The 20,282-nt window shown below is 32.7% G+C and overlaps 2 protein-coding genes across 3 annotated transcripts in view; one reads left to right on the top strand and one right to left on the bottom strand.

The window, feature by feature from the left end:
• Positions 1–20,282, top strand: part of LOC105668247 (arrestin domain-containing protein 3-like) — a 115,854-nt gene that overhangs the window by 79,563 nt on the left and 16,009 nt on the right. The gene's annotated exons all lie outside the window — the stretch shown is intronic.
• Rgk2 (Rad, Gem/Kir family member 2) overlaps positions 1–20,282 on the bottom strand; it is a 44,249-nt gene that overhangs the window by 13,373 nt on the left and 10,594 nt on the right. For both annotated transcript variants that reach the window (XM_067358985.1, XM_012360830.2), the window contains exons 4-5: positions 17,771–17,948; positions 92–291 (exon numbers count right to left, since the gene is read on the bottom strand). In XM_067358985.1, coding sequence (XP_067215086.1) covers positions 92–291; positions 17,771–17,948 — 378 coding nt within the window. The remainder of the gene's footprint in view (positions 1–91; positions 292–17,770; positions 17,949–20,282) is intronic.

Genomic DNA, 20,282 nt, shown 5'->3' with positions numbered 1-20,282 from the left:
TCTTTTTAATGCAAAATAATCTTGAGTTCCCACGCGTCTTGTTAAAGAATGTCAATAGCATTGTTTGTCGTGCGAGGGTGCACAGACTTACCTAGACTAGCGTCATACGTGTTCATGTATTCGCTCGTCATAAACTGCGAGACTAGTGCCGTCTTTCCCACTCCGGAGTCTCCCAGCAAGACAACTCTATACTTTGAAATGCTTTCCTCATTGTCGCTGTCGGTGCTAGCGCCTTGCCCGCTGCAACAAGATCCTTCAAATGGCGATCTTTCACCCGACACATTGCTATTTCTGCAAGCAGAAGAAAAAAATATCGAGAATTGCGATAATCATGACAAAAAATTGACGTAAAATAATTGTAAATGCTAGAAACATAAAAATTATTGGAAAAGTTAGCTTTACTAATTAATATCTGTTTGTTTGGAGAAAGTACAGAACATTTTTTTTTCCATTTTAAGTGATAAACTTCTCATAATAGCACTGTGCAATACTATTAACTTCGTCACATAAACCTCTTTTTTTTTAAACAATCATTAAAAAAATAGAGTTTACTATTTTTCTTATATCAAATCTTTGTCTCCACGATGCTCTGCTTTTGTCACATTATTTAAATTAATACAAAATTACTTTTCTCTTTTCTCTGTATTATAACGGGAATATACAAATATGTTTTCGTATTTTTATTCTGTTTTCTCTTTACATCTTATGTAAATTCGTCGTGATGAAAAGTCTTTGCGAATATACAACATAATTGGAAGTATTTTTTGCCAAAGCTTATCAAATAATAATTAAAATTACAACAATTTTGCATTTATGGTAATTTATCATCACATTTCCTTCAACTTTTTCAAAATATTTCATGTACACTGTTTTATGTACATGTTTCACCATGCGCGAATGCATGCAGAAAATGCAAATTGTGATTTGTAATGTGGTGAATTATATCCATCTGTTAAGAATTATCATGATTGTATAATACAAAAGATCGCGATTTTGAATTGCGGAAAAGAGAAGAGAAGCATGAGTCCTGCCACAATTATATATAATCTGACAAACATGGTTGTCCATTTCTTTTTTCGTAATTATGACTTAAAACATAAATGAGAACGTCCTGCGACTGTCAATATACCCGACATCGTAAAATTATAAATGAGAGAACGGTTTCCATATTAGCAAATATGAAGAATATAAACGAGGAATAATTTAGCGTCTATGAAAAACCTTGGCGTATCGAATAATGCATCGTAATATAATATGTTTGGCATAACATCTACTTGACCAGCTGCACGATAAACAGTCAGAATAAGCTACCAATGTTGCTCCTGTGCGTATGCATTTATGTATATGAATTGCACATAACCATGTCATTGTTCAAACAATACCTCAACTTCGAGCCACTGGCTTTGGCACGCTGTAATAATTATCGCGTTTCAGCTGCTCACGCGTGTATAATATCAAACCGATGGATTTCAACGTGCCCTAATGGCCGACAAGCCAGCTTAACTTTGATAAGTTCACGGATTACGATTGTCAACCATAATGCTCGCGCAGTAATGATAGGCAATTACTTGAATAAAAGCAAAATTTTCAAGCATCGAATATTGGAAAACCCAGTATATAATTGTTACAATATGCTTTATAAATCTGTATCATTTGTTGGTTACGCGAATTTTGTACTTTACGCGGTTAACATTAATCACGATTACTTTACACGGCAAAATTCATCCGGTAAACGAAACGTAGAAAATCATTGCTCGATTTATTATTGAATCGCTTGCTTGTTCAATTAACGCATACGTATTCCGCTCTTCGTGAAAGCTATCGTTACATTTAAAATCAGAAGGTACAGAAATAAAACGAAGTCGATGTTGTATCGAACTTTCCAGACAAGATTATTTTCGATGTATAGTATATATGTGCTTGTTTGCAGTAAAAATACAGAAATAGAACGGATTCATTTGTTATCAACAGGAAACATCACGGTAGCCTCTTAACGACCTTCGTTAAATCGTTTGTTTAAGATTCCTCAAAAATACCTTCTTCGTTATTTTCAACCAAAAAAATGGATATTTATTATTTATTCAAATTATATTTTTATAAAATCAAATAGAATTATATATTAGCTATTACACAGATATTTATCAAATTATATTTAAGCAAAGCGAAAATCCTACAAGGATTTGAGTATCCGCAAATACATTAATGAACACTCTACTTGTGTAATATTGCTGTATGTATACTGAAATTGTATCTTGCTGCAGTACATATCTACTGTAATAGACGCATACCTTTGGAATTATTATATTTCTGCGCAATGCTCAAAACGGTCGCGAACAATGCAGCTAATTCAATTACTACGATTGCCCCGCGAGCAACACAACTAGAGTCTAATTTTCTCTTAATAAAACACTTATTAATTATTACTCCAAATGTCATTATACATATAAAGACGTGAGACTATTTTCTGAGAGTATATTGTCCAAAGCAAGGATTACAATTTTAAGCTATAACGTCAGGATTACAAATCTCGAAGAATTTGCGAGGACGGAAAATTTTCTGGTGTATTTTCTGCTCATGGCGATATCCAATTACACGATTTACGCACAGACAAATCGGAAGATATCCACGACATTTTTAGAAGCTAACAAGGCAAAATCCCTATGTCCCTTTTTCTCATCAGTGATGTTATTGCAAATATATCATAATATCTCAAAGTCGTTCTTATACCTTCTTTCCATGATTCCCTTTAATGATCCTCTCCATTGGATCGGATAAGGCGCAAAATTCTACGAAAGCCTGTTTTGAAATTTGCGACAAAGTATAATAGTGATCTAATGTTAAAAAACTAAAATTAAAATAACATAAATCCGTATTTTGCAATTGCTTTCTATCCCTTATTTTTTATTTATCTTGTATTGCTAATCTCTGCGATATTCACGCACAATAATATTCCACCTTCGCGAAATAACTCGCAGATTTATTTTTTGCAAAATAGTCCATTTCAATAATAGAAAGATTGACGTTCAACAGAAAACTTTTATTTTGGACGTTACCTCGGCGAAATACGAAAGCAATCTTTTTTCCTGGTAATTTCACATCAATACACCCCCTAGCGTTCTCGCAACATTTCCTTCTAAAGGCACAGCTAACACCCTAACGCAGCAGCGGGCTATCCAAAATAAATATAATACATTGCAAATTTTAATATCAAATCAGAATCAGAAGAATAAAACATTGTTATGCGATAATAATTTTAAAAGAGTTTTGTATTCTGGATTCTCTTCACTTTCTTATTCATTCTTTAAAGTATAATAGTATATAATGTGCTGCTCGATTATAAAGCGGAGTTAGAAAACGAATACATTTTAATGAGTTAGAAATTCATGTTAAATCAAAGTCCAATATTGATCCGGCGAAGCACAAAAGCGATGTTTTTTCCAGTGAATTTACATCAATACACTTTCATCGAAGTCAACGAAGATCGCGGCTCGAGTTGATGGAGAAATTCTTCGGAATGAATGAATAGCTAATAACATGAAGAGTAATGGTACGGAACTTCTCGCATTCGGCAAAATCAAGTCACGCAGCGCATTGACGTAATTTGTCACAGCTGCTACGTCAAACTTTCCTACAATTAAATTTTAAGACCGCCAAAGTACATTAAACATCACCGAATTTCTCGTCACAAGAGCATAATTGAATTAGGGAAAAAAGTCGAATTTTTGTCCTGGAAGATTAACACGTTTCATTATTCTGTCACTATAATTATCGAATATGTATGTTACAAATGAGAGAAAATGTTGTATTATCAAATTTTAATTGTAATATAGTGATAATATTGAATATTACTTTACCGATTATTTTTAATTTGATAAATTTTATATATACTAGAACATAACATTGCGCGCAAATATAATATAGAAAGGCATAAAAATGAATAAAATGAATATTTTAACATTAATGTACATTTTATTCATTTTTATGCTTTAGAATTTTATATCATATCATTTGGCAAGGCCTAGAACTTTTCTGCAATGTATTAAAATTTTATATTTAAAAAAAAGTAGTTTAGAATGTTAAATGTGGTACATTTAATGAGCATGCATTTTTCAAAAATTGAACGATTTATTTTGATTAATATAAAGTATTTTCGCAGTCGAATATAGGAAACAGACACAAAGTTGCATTTATAATTGATAATACGACTAGTTTACATGTGAATACTTGTTCTTAATCCCGCTACAATCAGAAGTAATGATTTCATCATGCACGAGAGAAATAAAATCTCGCGATTTTCCACGTGTACTGCAGTTCGGTGAATCCATTTTGCTATGCGCAACAACAGATAGTTACAATGGCAATTGTCTCTTTGACTTCGATATCAAACAAAAGAATTCATTTTTTCGTTAGCAAAGCCACCAAACAAAAACGTCGATTTATCGAGTAGCGTTGAAAGTAGAAATAATTCAGCTTAAAATTCGCCAATTGTCTTTAAAATTCAATTGAACGCGATGAACACGCCGTTAAATAAGCACTCGCTTCATCCACAAAATTAATTAATTATTAAATTAAAAATTGTAATTAGATTAAAAATTCTATCAATTACTATTCCAGCATATGCACAATTTCAATGTAAGGAATTATCTCTTTCAATCGTGTAATTTATGCTTCTGCAAAGTTGAATTATCAAATTTTATTTTTGGTAATAAAATATACTATAATTTGCATAATGGGATGTGTAACATAAAAAAACTCAAAGGCTTGGAAATGTAACTGAACTATTAAAAATCAAATATTGCCAAGCAAATTTTAAACTTCAGTTTAGAATTACTATCTTATTCATTATTTATTTGTCGATTCATTATTTATCTGTTAATTTTACAACAATTATTTTCCGCAGAATAAACTACACGTTAATACGTTCATAGATCGCTAATGTACAAAACCTTGCAGCAAATTGTTCAACCAGTAATTTGTAATGGATTATGTACCTTATGTTGCAAAGGGATAGTTAAATTCCACCGAGCTAAGCTCGCTGATCCATAACAGCTGTATGACCTAAAAAGGCTATTACTAGAGTTCCCTGAGCTGAATGGGTTATCGCCAACGTTCATGACCCAAAAGGGTCACGCGGTTGTCGAAATCTATGATTCGCGAAGGTTGCGGGTCGTTTCGCGTCAAAAATCAGGCATGAGTTGAACGTTTATGTCACGAATGACTTGTGTCGAAAATATTGCACAGGATGAAAACTATGAATTTTTTTGGAAACGGCATTGAGCAAAATGTAACACCAAAAACCTTTCAAAATGATAGATTTTTTTTTTAATTTCTGAGCTATTTCGTTCAAAATGCGTGATTTACAATTGATAAGAAATTATTTAAAAAACTATATATTGCGATGATTGATCATGATCAAATGTATATCATATGGTTAGCAGGAATAATAAGTTATATTTGCAGAAACGCGCCATGTAATTTGAGATGAAGATGTTAGAGAACGTTACTTTAACGTTTCCATTTATTCGTACGTAATGGAGAAAAAGGCGTACTTTTAAACATCTCATTATAAAGCGGAAATATTTACTGCATTTAGATCACAAATTAACTGACCGTTCTCTACGCAAGTTAACTTCTTTGATGCACTATGCTTAATACGAACTGCCACGATAAATTCTTGCTCATTGCTGCTTTGTATAATGCTATCAATTTTCATTTACATATAAGGGGCAAAGGAAAGCGTAACGAAAGAAAATCCCTGAGAGAGAACTGTTGTATATCATTAATGCAAAATAATTAATGATGTTACATAAAAGACCCTCGTCATTCAATGCGCCTTTAAGCAACTAGCGCCCTATTATGAAGAGCTGTTTTCGTCCTCCCAAAAACGAGTATGGCCTTTGGAAGCTGCCGGAAGCGGCAGATTAATTATAATTCCAATTAACAGCGTTACCCGCTCTCAATGCACACACTTCATGCACTGCATGCACTTTGACCCGTGACTCGTATTATGAATTTTCTGGTTGGGCGTACTTCAGCCAAGAACAATTTGCTGTGGCAGCAATTATGCTTGGCACGTGTGAAAACGTACATGTACATATGTGTACTTGGGTATGTCAAAGTAGAAGAAGGGGAGAGGGAGAGAGAGAGAGAGAGAGAGAAAAGAAAAAGAAGAAAACGAACGCAAATATTTACCTCGTCTATTTAGAGAGACATAGAAACGCATCGGCAAGAACGGAAAATGCGATATATTAAGCTTAAAAATCAAGCAGGCAAAGAATTTTCGCTTAAAGAATTTCTTAAATTTTATTATTCGATTATATAAAATTTATAACTTCTATATTTGCGTCAATGTTTATCTATCATATCATAAAGAATTAAATTTTATAAAAGATATTTTATGATAAATCGATTGTTAGCTAAATTCTCAAATAATCAAAGTTCCAAAATTTTGATTTTTCATCTATTTAAATCAAACAGATTTGGAAAACTAAAAAAATGTTTCTCTGTGATTTGTTTCTTTATTTAACGAAGTTGTAAAGCTCGTTAAAGAATAAATATAAAAAATATGTGCCGTAACGTTCGTACAAAAGAGACGATTGATGGACGATTCCGACAGAAAAGAGAAATCAATGATAAATGATTGGGCAGTGAAAGAGTTTTTTGCGAAAGCTACTACAATAAAAATGCCTTTTAACGTTTTTTCAGTTAAAAATATTTCTCTTTCGGCTTACATCTCGTCCGTAACGAACAAGCCAATCGATGCAATAAAATTGAGCTTACAACGAGCGCTAACAAAGTCATGACTATTTTGAGAGACGCGCTAACGACGTTACTTTCCTCATAGCGAAACCATGGTGATACATGTGGACCAAGAAATTGAAAGGTAACACAAGGCGAAAAGTGGACATCAGAATTACACATGCGATTCTCTTACACTGTGAATAAGTTATAGATAAAATATTTATATAATTTTTTTAAGACATTATCTGGAGATGTAGGATAAAATTACAAATTTATTTATTTAAATTAAGATGTTTAACCTCTCTATATATATATATATATATATATATATATATATATATATATAACGGCTATATGTATCGTAGAAACTTTAAACATGGTTATGGCAGACTCCTTGAAAAACTTAACGTTGACTTTTCCGTGAGAAAAATTTCAATAGTTTATATTTGCAATTTATGGCAATTTGTCAATTACTAATTAAATTTTTTACGACGCAAATAAATAGGCAACCTTCAATACTAAAATAACATATTGCAAGATAAGCCGAGTAATTTATCACACGGTAGTGTCATCTGCAAATTCTTTTTAGAGAGAAAATTCGTATAACAATGCCTTGAATAATTACGTTTCTTGGCCAAAGAAACCGACATCGAAATTCAACGTTTGCGTCGTAGTACCGTTTTGGATGAAATCCATGACAAAATCAGATTTTCTAAATTAGATGTTCTAAGATTCACCGTCTAATGTGAGTCATCGATGACTATCACATGCGAGAAATATCGAGAAAATCAACGAAAACGACGATGCTGTGGTGAATCATACTTTCTCGAGAGGGAAGGGGGATTGAATCGACAATCTTAGAATTTTAGATGGATTGTTATTTCAGAAAACTATCTTATAGTTTATTAAAGTTTGCATGATGATTTTTACTAAAAGTAGACAATGATGGAAATAGTTAATTCAGCAAATGTTATCAAAGAAGTCTTCCGCGATAAGATGCAACTATTGATTTAACGATGATGGTATTTCAATGGCAGCACGAAAAATACGAACCGCGGTTATAAATCATTCCTCTGAAAAATGGAATACACATTTTGCACGAATGATAAACACATACCGAAAAAAAATTACCTCCAAAAGCAATCTTTAAAAGGACTATTCTCTCTCTCTGAAATAATATTAAAAATTATACTGTTCTCTGTAAAGTAAACTTCCAAAAAAAACTTGCGAAACATGCACTGTAATCTATCACATTAATGTCACCCTTTTTTCACACATTACAAATAAAAAACGTTTCGTTAGAAATGCTTCTCTTTAGATACTTGTGATGAATCATTATTGCAAAAAAGACTTTCATGGATGAAACAGCTTTTGCTGAGAATTTGAATTTTAAGAGTGTTTGTGTTTGCGACGAATATTTTCTTTGCGATAAAAATGCGCGATAAAATGCGGAGGAAAGGAACAGTTTGTCGTTGTCTTGAAGTCATACATAATTTAAAGAAAATTGCTCGTTGCGCTATACATTTGCGTTTACCGTTAAATTTTAAGCGTAACCATCACCACCATGTGAATAGAACGCGCACGCGAAAGCGTTAGATTCGCAAACTCTCCGGGCACAGTTTAATTCCCGCGGATTTGTCGCGGTAATAGCCGTTTAGCGCGCTGCTTTGCATTTTGTCGACACTATAACTTTTCGCTATTATTCAATGCAACAACATGCTTATCTTCGAGTTTTCCTTTCACGAGAAGCAATGTCACAGCAAATGTGTGCTTGTTTATCAAAGACATTTTCACAACAATATCCAATATATGATACATTCTACGTAATATATTTGCGTTTATAGAGAGTACTTGCACTTTATTTTACTTTATATACTTTTTCATTTTTTTTTTTTTTTTTTTTTTTTAATTTTAGTTACTATTTTATTTTAAAAAAAGTTATGAAGGAAGAAAAATGGATAGCTCTATTCTCTTCATATTGCACGCAGAAATTGAATCTAATCCCGCTAAGGTTCCCTATGTTAGTTTCCCATAAAGACCTGCTCAATTTCGCTCATGAAATTCCTATTATGATACACACATAATTTTTTCATAATTCTTATTTATTTGTTTGTTTATAAAATAATCAAAATGTTTTCCCCACGATAATAATTGCATTCTTGTAAGCAACAGGGCAGGATGATATTGACGATTGCGCGAGAGAGCAAGCAAATCCTGGGCTACACAAAAATAGACTGAGGTTCGTTGGCTCCAAATCGTAATATTAAACTGGCGAAATCAGGAACTTTAAGCTTATCACATATTCTGACAATAGTCTACTAAAAACAAACGTAGACCATAACATATAGCAACATCATTTGCTGCATATGATACGTTATGATCTACGTTTTTTTACGACATGTGAAACCTCACTCTTGCTACGCTTATCATAACATGTTTATCTGTTCTCATAAAAATATTGCAAGTACTACATTTTCAAATTTAACAGAGAAATTCACGAATTTATTTATCTAAGAGTATTATTACAAATTACAAGTTACTGTTCGTAAATTGTGAAATTTAATATTTTTTTATCGTTTGTTTCATAAAATTTATTTTCATTAAAAGACTGCTTGTAAGGTTTTCTGAGAAAACTTTTATTTATTTATTTTGCGTTCGTTAGTTAAAAATGGAAAATTGTATTAGAGATAACAAAGAATTTATGAAAAACATTTATGAAATGCTTGAACAAACGTGGATCTGATTGAACGGTTTGGTGTAAACAAAGTACAAGGAAACGAATAAAACTACGTGTACATAAGTATGACTCACATTTCGAATGATTGCAGCCGCCACAGACAGCTGTTTCATATTCTATTAGTAACGCACATATTCTATATTGTAGTGTTGCAGCAGAAATGAAAATGCAGAAATACATATTCCAAAAACATAAAGCTGCTACAGAAATTTGCATTCAAAGTATTCAGACTATTTATAATTGCTCGATGAAAATATTTAATAAATATTTAATAAATAAAATATAATACATAAATAAAAATGATAAAATTATATTGATAAATCTCATAGATTTTTTATTAATCACGTGGCCAGCGCTATTATTTGACATTAATTGTATAAAATGACGATGATCAAAAATTTATGACACGATAGAGTTAGTATTATTTTATTTTTCTTCGATTATACGATCTTATCGCATGTTATCGCTTTAGACAGCGAATTTCATATCACAATATTGGTTCTGAAAACTGTATAACGGATAAGCGAAAAATTGTGGGCGACCGTTCACGACACGTCGTCACAAAACAAGAGCATTGACTCAACATTGCACCCACCCAACATTGCATGCCACCGGCCGGGATTCCACGAATATTTCGCGTCGTAGTTTTTCATGTTTCCCCCGTTTTGTTCATCTCCTGTCACGTGATCATAGAATTTCCCTCTCCGCCTCTCGTGCTACCGGTTTAGAATAACTCGAAGCTCCGACGTTCTCATACCATTCGTGAGTTCGATCTCGGGTACTTCGCGCAATTGTTCTCGTGAGCCCGGCCAAAAGCGTCGAAAGCTTCGTTATGGAAGTTGCCAAAGGTAAGCTTTCGATGGATCAAATGATCAAATATTCAAAATAATCTGTTGAAATTCTTGCTCAGTTATTGTTTATTCAATAAACTCATTGCAATTTCGTTTTTAATTTAAAATATTATCTGTTTTTCGCACTTTGCCTTTAAAACACTTAGTTTTCGATGGATTAGAATTAAAGATGCTTAATTATTGATTCATATTTCTTTTCTATTCGACAGCATGCAGCTTCAATCTCATACATAAAAATTATAATTTGGTATTAAGGTTTGCTTTAATTAGCGTGAAAATATATATTATAGTAAAAATATCATTTATTTTATTTTTTTCTGTCTAATAAGAGTATGCCTATTGTGAAAAATCTATTTTTTTATGATAACTATTAATAATTTAATAATTTAATAATTTATCAATTATCTACAATTATTTATAGCGTACCAATTTATTAATTCGTCAGTTATCCATTTAATTAACGCTCAATTAATCTACATTTATATTGTTTTCTAACAATTCCCATTATTATTTGGAATTCACGGCAGATTATGTTCCATCCGTTTTCACGTAATATCGATTAGTCATTAGCTTTAATTAAGATTAACTAACCGCGTTAATTGCAGTCTGTTAAATGCGATGTACAAACACTGTACTCAATCAAGCTTTATCGCGGAGATCTTTGAAGTATGCACAATCCGATCGGTATTTTTGCAGTGAACGATTCGAGCAGCAGTCTCGTCGAGCAATCGATGAACGTAACGTCAGCAACGAAAGCCGTCTCGTCGTCGAAATCTGTACAGAGTGTCCAGACGAAGTCGGTCGTGGAGTCGTCATCCTCGATTAAATCTGTCTCTTCCTCGTCCACCAGATCCCAACAATCAGTGGAGTATGAGGAGACGGTCGAGTACAGCGATTAATATTAAAATAATGTGAATCCTTCCAATAAAAAAAGACATCACGTGAGAAGAGGCTAAGAACATAATAAGATTCGACTCGACTTGATTCGTCGTTTGTTCAAAGATTCATTTTCGAACGAATGTCATTTGATCTTGTTCTTCCTGCGAAAAAAAAAAAAATATTCACATACCGGAAATGATAAATCGTTCGAAATTGCAAGCTTCGAAGGAAGCACCACTCAAATGAACAATAAAATTTCGCAACGTGCTAGCCGTCCTTCAATGCAATCTCGAAGATCGGGGCGATGATCGGAGCAAGGAAGGGAGAATCGATTAGAGTCATCAGGGCGTCCACTCGTCAGGATTGCTCACCGAAATAACGAGCCGCCACATGTACGGCAGCCGCGCTATGTGTAGACGCAACGGCAAGAAACACGACGAGTCAGAAGAGACGGATGGAGAAGAAGAAATTGAAAACGTGCGAGTTAAGGAACGCTCAGAAGCCTCTGGCCCTCGTCCAATCAACATGGTTCGCCGCGCCAAATAGCAACTTGCTCCTTCCTATTTTATCCGAGGATTTTTCCCGACTGACCACGTCACCGTTCATCTTCCGAGTACGCAGATCGCTTTGTCTCGGTCGCGTCTCGGTATGTGGCCTCGGTTTAAAAGTAAAATAAAAGTAAAATTACTCGATACAGTCCAATTTGTAAGGCACACGTTTACTGATCCTCTCTTTAGTTGCATAATGTAATGTAGATAGATTTTTACAAAGTCTGATATATTTTAATTAATTTTGTTATAAGCCAAGCTTATTCAGACTACAAGATCCGAGAACTGTTCCAGAAATAAAGATATGTGATGAAAATAATTTCTTTTTTTCAATAAATATTGAAATTTTGGCGTCAATAATTTTTTATGTCAACATATGTTTATGTATACATTATAGCTAAAATCATCGCAGAAATCGCTGAATCGTTCATTTCTCATTTATTCCAGTACGTATATTTTTAAGCTTGAATTAATCTTTAATTATCTATATTATCTATATAATATGTTTCTTATTAATCTGATTTAGAAATAATTGAAATACAAGATTAAATATCAATAAAAAAATTGTTTATACGCCAGATTATACCTACTGAAAAAAATAAGCAATGTACTACAAATCTTTAAACTACGCAGCTAATATGAACACAGCGTGGCAATTCTATTCTGACATTTCTGTCGAAAAATATAATAAAACGTTTCATTCAACATCAACCAGCGATATCACTAATGCTTAAAAAATTCAAACGAGGAAATATCTCGAGCAATTTTCGTCTCTGCTGAAATATCGCGATTCTCATATTACCTTTTTCGCCCCTTTTCTCTGTTTGTTTTCTTTTTTTGCCCTTCAAATGTCTCACCTTTCCATCATATGATACGAAATCGAGATGATATGCGCAACCGCGGCTCGATAGCAAAAGACCAAATAAAATACAATTTCGGAGTAGACGAATATTAAGGGTGGAAGAGCGACTGGAGGTGTGTGATAAAGAAAAGTCGCTGGGTAAGTTGTAAGTCGACAGGGGTGACACCCTCCAAGATTAAATAGCGCTTCTAACGCTCTGCGGGACACGCAATAAGCGACGGCGAAAGTTTTAGAGCCGCGCTAAGTTTAGGCACACGCCCTCAAAGTTCACGGCAGGTAACTGACTGCCGACGAAGGGGAGAGCACGTACGCGTGATATTGGGATCTTAGTATGGTGGTAAGTAAAACGGGGTTTCAATATCCTGTCGCTCAGGAATCGCAAACGGAGCAAATACGCTCGCGAGGATATGGGATTTTCTCAGCGATCGCTTCGCAGCTGCGGAACACGGATCAAATGTTCCGCAGGAAGTGCTCGCTTCCGCGCTCTAGCGAGTAACTTCCGTTTTCCGCGATTGATTCGAAATACTGAAAACTCACGTATTGATAGAAAGCGAGGTCTCTTCAGTCATATAATATTTATTGCGCAAAAAGTAGATTAATGTTTTGTTAGTGACACCGCAATTTCACGAATTTATGACCATCATTCCAAATGCTTTCTCCTGATATTAATGGTTACTAAAAATATGAAATAATGATAGTTTTCAAACAATCTTTTCGGATTATACTTATCCAATTTATACTTTATATATTGCAAAACACAAGAGAGAAAATGATCGATTATTATAGAAAACAGCATTAAAAAAATATATATTGCAAATATATATTGCAAATATATATTGCAAATATATATTGCCCCATATTTTGAATTAGATTTTGAGAATCATATAATCCAAGTCTGTTGCTCTAACGCACTTGATCAAAAGACGACGCTGATTTAACCGAGATGGATTGCCTACAGAAATTCTCGCAAAACCAGGTCACATATACCTATCATCGAGACAACCTTCCAACGTCCATCCATAGAAATTCTGTGCAATGGAAAGAAGTAGATCGCGAATCATCGATGACTCGCGTATTTGACACGAGAGAGCATTTTTTTTTTGTGATCATATTCAATTGACAGAAATAAAATGACATTTGCGGAGCACGAAATTTGCTTTCTGTTCATGAGTTTGGGATCCATCATAAAAATAGGTCTTCACAAAGTTTGACATATTTTAGTTAACTTTTTCATAAATTTTTATTTGAACTTTAAAACCCAAGGGAGACCCAAAAATAAAGATACATTTGAAGAAGTTTTCTTTTTTTTCTCTTTTGATGAATATTGCAATTTGATACTCACAATCTTTTATTTATAGTATGATACACTTTTAGTTTTACCGTACTGTAAATAATTAAAACTTTACACAATGATTTTAATCTTAACTTTGAATATTTCTCTAACAAAGGTATCTATCGCTTGTTCTCGAATGTGCAACCACAATCCATCATATTACATCATAACAAAATCCTTGCTTAAGCTATATAATAGAAGCAAGATAGGTTCGCTGAAGAAACATTCAACAAAGATACGATCAATTTTCAAGAAATATTCAACAGGTATTCAACGAGCTTCTACCGCAAAATGGATCTGTCAATTCAAGAAGAAACAGAGAACGGAAAAAAGAATAAATATTTTTAATAATTGCAAACAGAACATGTAAAATCTATTGACCTTGTTCTTATAAAAGCCATCGAAAGACCTTTATCGTAATTCACTCATAACCTTATCAACGTGCCGAAATGTTTCTCCACAATAAATATCCGCCCTCTCGTGCACAGATTTTATTTCCGAATTATATTTCTTTCAAATATTTATAGCATATTAATTGATGAAACCTTGTCGTTTTGCTTAAAAAAAGCACTTGCAATATTGTTAGCCAGAATTGTTAGTCAAAATTACAAACAACCATTGTTTACGATTAATATAAAAAAACATAATTCTAAAAACAAAAATATATAAAAAGTTATTAATTAGAATAATAATTGATTTAAAAATAATTAGAAATGGAGATATATATATATAAAAATATTTTTGACGATAAAAGATTGTCCTAGTTTTTACAAAATTGATATCGACTAATTCGATGAATAAGTGTCAAGTTGGGGCGTGTGCACATCAATACATATATAAAATGATATAAAACTTCCTCCTTGAATCGCGAAATAGAAAGATGTATAAATCAGTGTACTCTGCTCTTTTCCGCGGTAACTTTCAGCAGCTTTGCTTTGTCATCCATCAAATAAACCAAGTCTATCAGCTAACACTTCATATAATCAATATGATACTCCGCGCACCCTTATATTTTTTATGCAGGTGTAAAAAATTTCTGACAAGATTTTATGCTGAAATTATTTATACATTCGAATATAATTTGTATCAAATATCATAATAAAGATTGAATATTTATAGGACAAAGTTATATAACATCAAAAGAAACTACTATCAACTATTTTAATTTATTGCTGATAAAAAAGATTTTTCATATTTTACATTTGCAATTGTTTTCCTAATGTTACAAAAATCAAACAAGAGATTAATCTTAAAAAATTTATTTTACAAGACGCGAAATATAAAAAAGTTAGCGCGATAAATCCCTCTTTGGAGCTGCACATCTGTACATATTTTAAGACTGTGGCGTGTCAAGAAGAAACTACGATTTCTATGGTTCCAAGTTCCCGGGCGACATATTTGTATCATCACAGTGCCATCACGCTTCACGTGAAAGGTTTTTTTTTCAATTCGTGAGACGCGCTCTCGTGACCTTTTCAGCTGCAGTTTATTTATGAAAGTTATTTCGTTCTCGATGCGAATCGCAAACAAAAATGATCCAACTGTGAAAAACGAAATAATTCGTACGTAAAATTTTCCCGCAACTTCGTTCTCGAATTCGCAATTCATTTCGTTTAATTTGCCAAGTAAGGAGACATTAAAATTTGACTGCTGCAGATATATTACGAGAAATGTCATCACTCGGGAAATAAGAAGTAAATTGATATGCGCGCATTAAAGCGGAACGATTAAAGTTATATCGAATAAAAAATTTGCAGAAGTAGCAATCTGTTTATCTAGTCAGTCTCTTAAGTTCGTTAAAATTCTTATAACGATGCAAATGATTTATGCGACGAAAATGCGTAAATTCATATCTTGTTATGAAACTACTTATAAAATCCATATCAGAAAAATAAATTGACATAAAGAGAAACTTTTCATGATCGCATTTAAATATTATTCTGATGGCTGACTTTTTATACGAATCTAATAACGGAAATTCGTAATCTGATTACAGAAGTAAGATAAAGTTATAATGACTGAGTACGTACTTTGGAACAGTTTGTATATACTGTTACGATTGTGCTAAAAGACATGTGAAAACTTTGTTGATTTTTCTTTACCTTTCGGCAAAAAGAAAAAAATTAGACCGGCCTAACAAGATATCGCAGAATTAGATTCTCTGATATCAACTTATCAAGAATCTTCTATCACTTTCGTTTCGCTTTTGTGTTTCCCCAAACTGGTAGAACACAGAGAGAAAGAAAAATAAGAACAACTCCGATGGGGAAAAAATATACTTATTTGCGATAAAAATATTTATTATGCTTGGGATCTGGGATTATGGTATTAATCCTTTATTCATCAGGCGTTTCTTTTTGTATCATATGTATGATACCATCCTTTTTTTCTCAACTATATCTTTCTTTCCCGATGTCTATTCGAATTTCTTTTTTAGGTGCAAAGAAAAGCAAGATAAGTAAAGTAAGTGAAACGCTTCGTTTCGCTCAATTCCTAGAATCAATATTGACGTGGAGACGAAAGTAGTCAGTTTCTGATGTCAATATTTGACTTCTCTATATCCAAAGGATTATTTGTGTGACAAATTTAAATAGATACGCATGTCCATCTTGTCAAGATTCATTGAGCATTGGAATACATTATGTTACAGAACGCAATTTCGAATCATTAAAACATTGTCGTATGAACTAAATCATTAAAACTTCAAAATAATATCCCAATTATTAAAATATTTGTGTGTAAATTTAGTTTATTCACTCTTAAAAAAGGCATGAAAGATCGATACTCGAATGTATTGAAAGTCTCGAAGTTTATTGTTGACACTTTTCCGCGTCGCTGATTGGTTATCTCGATTATTCTGACAGTTTGATAGTTTGAGAGCGAAAGTTATTTTGACGGTTACTTAAAATTTAAAAAATTTAATTAAAATATTTAGATTTTATAACTATTAAATTTTATTATAATAAGTGCGCGCGCTTGTATTCTTCTAGTCCACTCTTAAAAAAGGCATGAAAGATCGATACTCGAATGTATCGAAAGTATTGTTGATGCTTTTCCGCGACGCTGATTGGTTATCGCGATTATTCTGATAGTTTGATAGATTAAGAACGAAGGTTATTTTGACGGTTATTTAAAATTAAAAAAATTTATTAAAATATTTAGATTTTATATATAATTATTAAATTACTATAATAAGTGCCTGTATTGTTCTAGTATACATAAATTTTCAATTATTTATTTTCAGACAATTTTCTTTTTATGATAAACAGATAACTGTATCATGTCTATGGATAAAATAAAAATAGATGTTAGAGTCAAAATCTAGATATCATATAGTATTATATGATATTGTAGCATTATAATGGAAGACAAAAAGAAAAAGTAATCATTTAATTGAGTTTGATTTTTTCAAAAGTTTTAGATGCGGCATTAAAGATTTAAACAGAGATCTTATAAATTATAGACATTGAATGAATCGAGTGGATGGAATGTATATGGTGAATCTTCTAATCGTATTTCTAATAATGCTATCTTTTGCGAAGTAGCACGTACTCACGCGTGGAGGATATACGATATATATCGTACATTAATGTATTTTGCAGCAATATCTTCCGACGGGGCTTACCTTGGGATTCAGTGGTCGTCTATCGTATGTTATATGTTCGCGTATTTCAAGCTATGTAAATACCGAGCTCCATAAAGCTTAGATACCGCGCGAAAGAAGCGCGTAGATGCAAGCAGAGTAGACGCAGTAATTTAACGTTAATTTATTTCATGGCATATATTGACACCGTGGAGTGTCTCGGTCTAGCCAATTACCTGCTACTGTTGACGGAGGTGTTGCTCCTACTGCGTCTGGAAAGAATAGAATCACCCCGATTGACGACACCCTTGTGAGTGATGCTGAACGCTCTAAGTCTGTACAAATCGTCGCTGGCCCGGGGATTGTACGCCTTTTCCGGTAGACTGTGCACACGCGGTCGTATGTGATCTGGCACTGTAACAGAATAAGAAAAAGATTTAGATTAAGTTGGAATACTTCTAATCTGGTAATTAAAGTCTCACAGGTCTATTTACAGATAAATTGTATGTAGATCCTGATCCTAAAAGAAAAAAGTATGACCAAATTATTTAGTGATTACATCTAGTACTTTAGTAATTACTTGGCATCTATTAATTGCATTTATGGCATCCAATATAGTCACAGTATAAAATATCTTAAGCTTTTCATAATATTATATAGTATATGTATAAAAAATATTATATATATGTACTATGCGGATTTGAAACTCTACACCGATCGATTTTCGTTCCAAGAACGTAATTTCACGAATTTTATACCCAGTAGTTTTCTATAAGTAATTTTCTATAAACGCAGGATATACAGTGATAAATATATAATTTTTTTCTATATTTTTTTATATATTATATATAATTTATTATAATTATAAAAAGTTTATATTTTTAATAAAAATTATAAATTTCTTTGTTCTCTTTACATTTTGCATAAATAAACATAAAGATAAAAAAATAATAGTGAATGATTTTTATAACATATCATAATTCTATTAATATTTATAGAAGTGATCACAATATAATCAGAAGCATATAAGTTTACTCCTCGCATAACAAACGTTACAGATTTTGGTGGAATTACAATCAACGCTGATTGACCTACATATATACATATATTGTCAACTAATCCGTCTTGCGTGTAGTACAGCACAATTATACTGTTGTAAAATCCGTCACTTAACACAACTTTTCCGTTCTATTCTAGCTCGAGCTTGCCGGCGCAATGCAATGTAATCACTTAGCTAGGATCATCCGTTGTTTGCACTTCTATGCAATGGAAAGCACCTTGCGCATGACAGTGTCGACTTTTGTACACGACATTATTACGTTGCTAGATAAACGACAATTGATGGTACCTAAATCAATATCGTTCAGTTAAATATTCAATCCTATTATCGAAGCGCGATATCGATTCAACGTCGTTGTATATTGCAATAATTTCAGTAAACAGCTCGAGTACCGAGCGTCGATATTGCATAATTGTTAAACATAGCGGAACTGAATTTTCATTGAAAAGTAATTAATTATCAACACATCGTTTTGATTCGATTCAATTTTTTTTTTAAATGCTTTTTCGTAAAATGTACTTTTACATAAAGTTCTCATTTGCACTAGCAATAATAAGTATAAAAGTAAGTATAAAATGGTAGGAAAATCGCGAGAATGGAAACAGGCAACCAAAAAGGACAGACGTACAAATGAAATGCCGTTCCCAAGTCTGTTTCTTTCTAAGTTCTTGTTATTTTGACCGGATAATGAAGACGAAGCATTAACGTAGACGACCACTCGCCATAATTTATCATCCAAAAGTGTCGACGAACTCAGATCATTAGACGATAAGAAAAATTGCCGCGGTTTTTTTATCACGGAAAAATGATCGTGACGGCCACAAATCGCGCGAATTACAATGTAATAAGTGTACTATGAATTTCACGCTACAATGAAACTCCGCATCGGTGGATTTTCGTTTCGAACATTATAACATTATTTTGCGAACTTTATATTTGACCAATAGTTTTCTGAACGAAAGACGTACGTAATTAATCGAGCTAATAATTATCGGTTGCTATTTTTAGATATGACAAATATTTACAAGAACAGTCACAGGACATTTAAATTAATAAATTCACATATTAAATAAATTATATGGAATGACAAGGCAGCATGTGCGTAGGGACTGCAAAATACGAATTGAACCGTGACGCAAAAGCGCGGACGCAAAATTTACCATCTCTCTCTTTAATCGAATATAAATATAAACTGTATATTTGGCCATGTATTAACATGACAGAATATGACAAATCTTATAATCGAAAATTTTATTCCAAACATGATATAAAATAACAATATTCTTCGTATTGCGGAATTTCATATACTGAATTAAAATTTTATTCAGATAATGATGCTGTACATTTAATTCACAAAATTTTTTTAGAATTTAAATAAAAAATATTTCGCAAATTGCATTTTTATCTGAAATGCATACCACTTTATTTAAGATAAGACGAACCTTCGGGCGGAATTTAATTTCGATATTCAAAGACATCTTTAAAATCGACTCGATCAAATGAACTAATCGAGACGCGTTTCTTAGAACTCAAGATCTCATCCTTTTGTCAAGACCAATCGTTTGGTCGAGTAAGTGTGCTCACGGAAAAAAATCGATCGGCTGGCTTGGCTTTTACAGGTGCAATTAAACCGCTTTACTGATGACGGAAAATAAGCTCGGCAGATTTGTTTCCGATTTATACAGCTT

This window comes from Linepithema humile, chromosome 7, assembly GCF_040581485.1.
Source record: "Linepithema humile isolate Giens D197 chromosome 7, Lhum_UNIL_v1.0, whole genome shotgun sequence".
Classification (NCBI taxonomy): domain Eukaryota; kingdom Metazoa; phylum Arthropoda; class Insecta; order Hymenoptera; family Formicidae; genus Linepithema; species Linepithema humile.
Note: the sequence above shows the minus strand (reverse complement) of the source record. Positions and strands in the feature narration are given on the sequence as shown.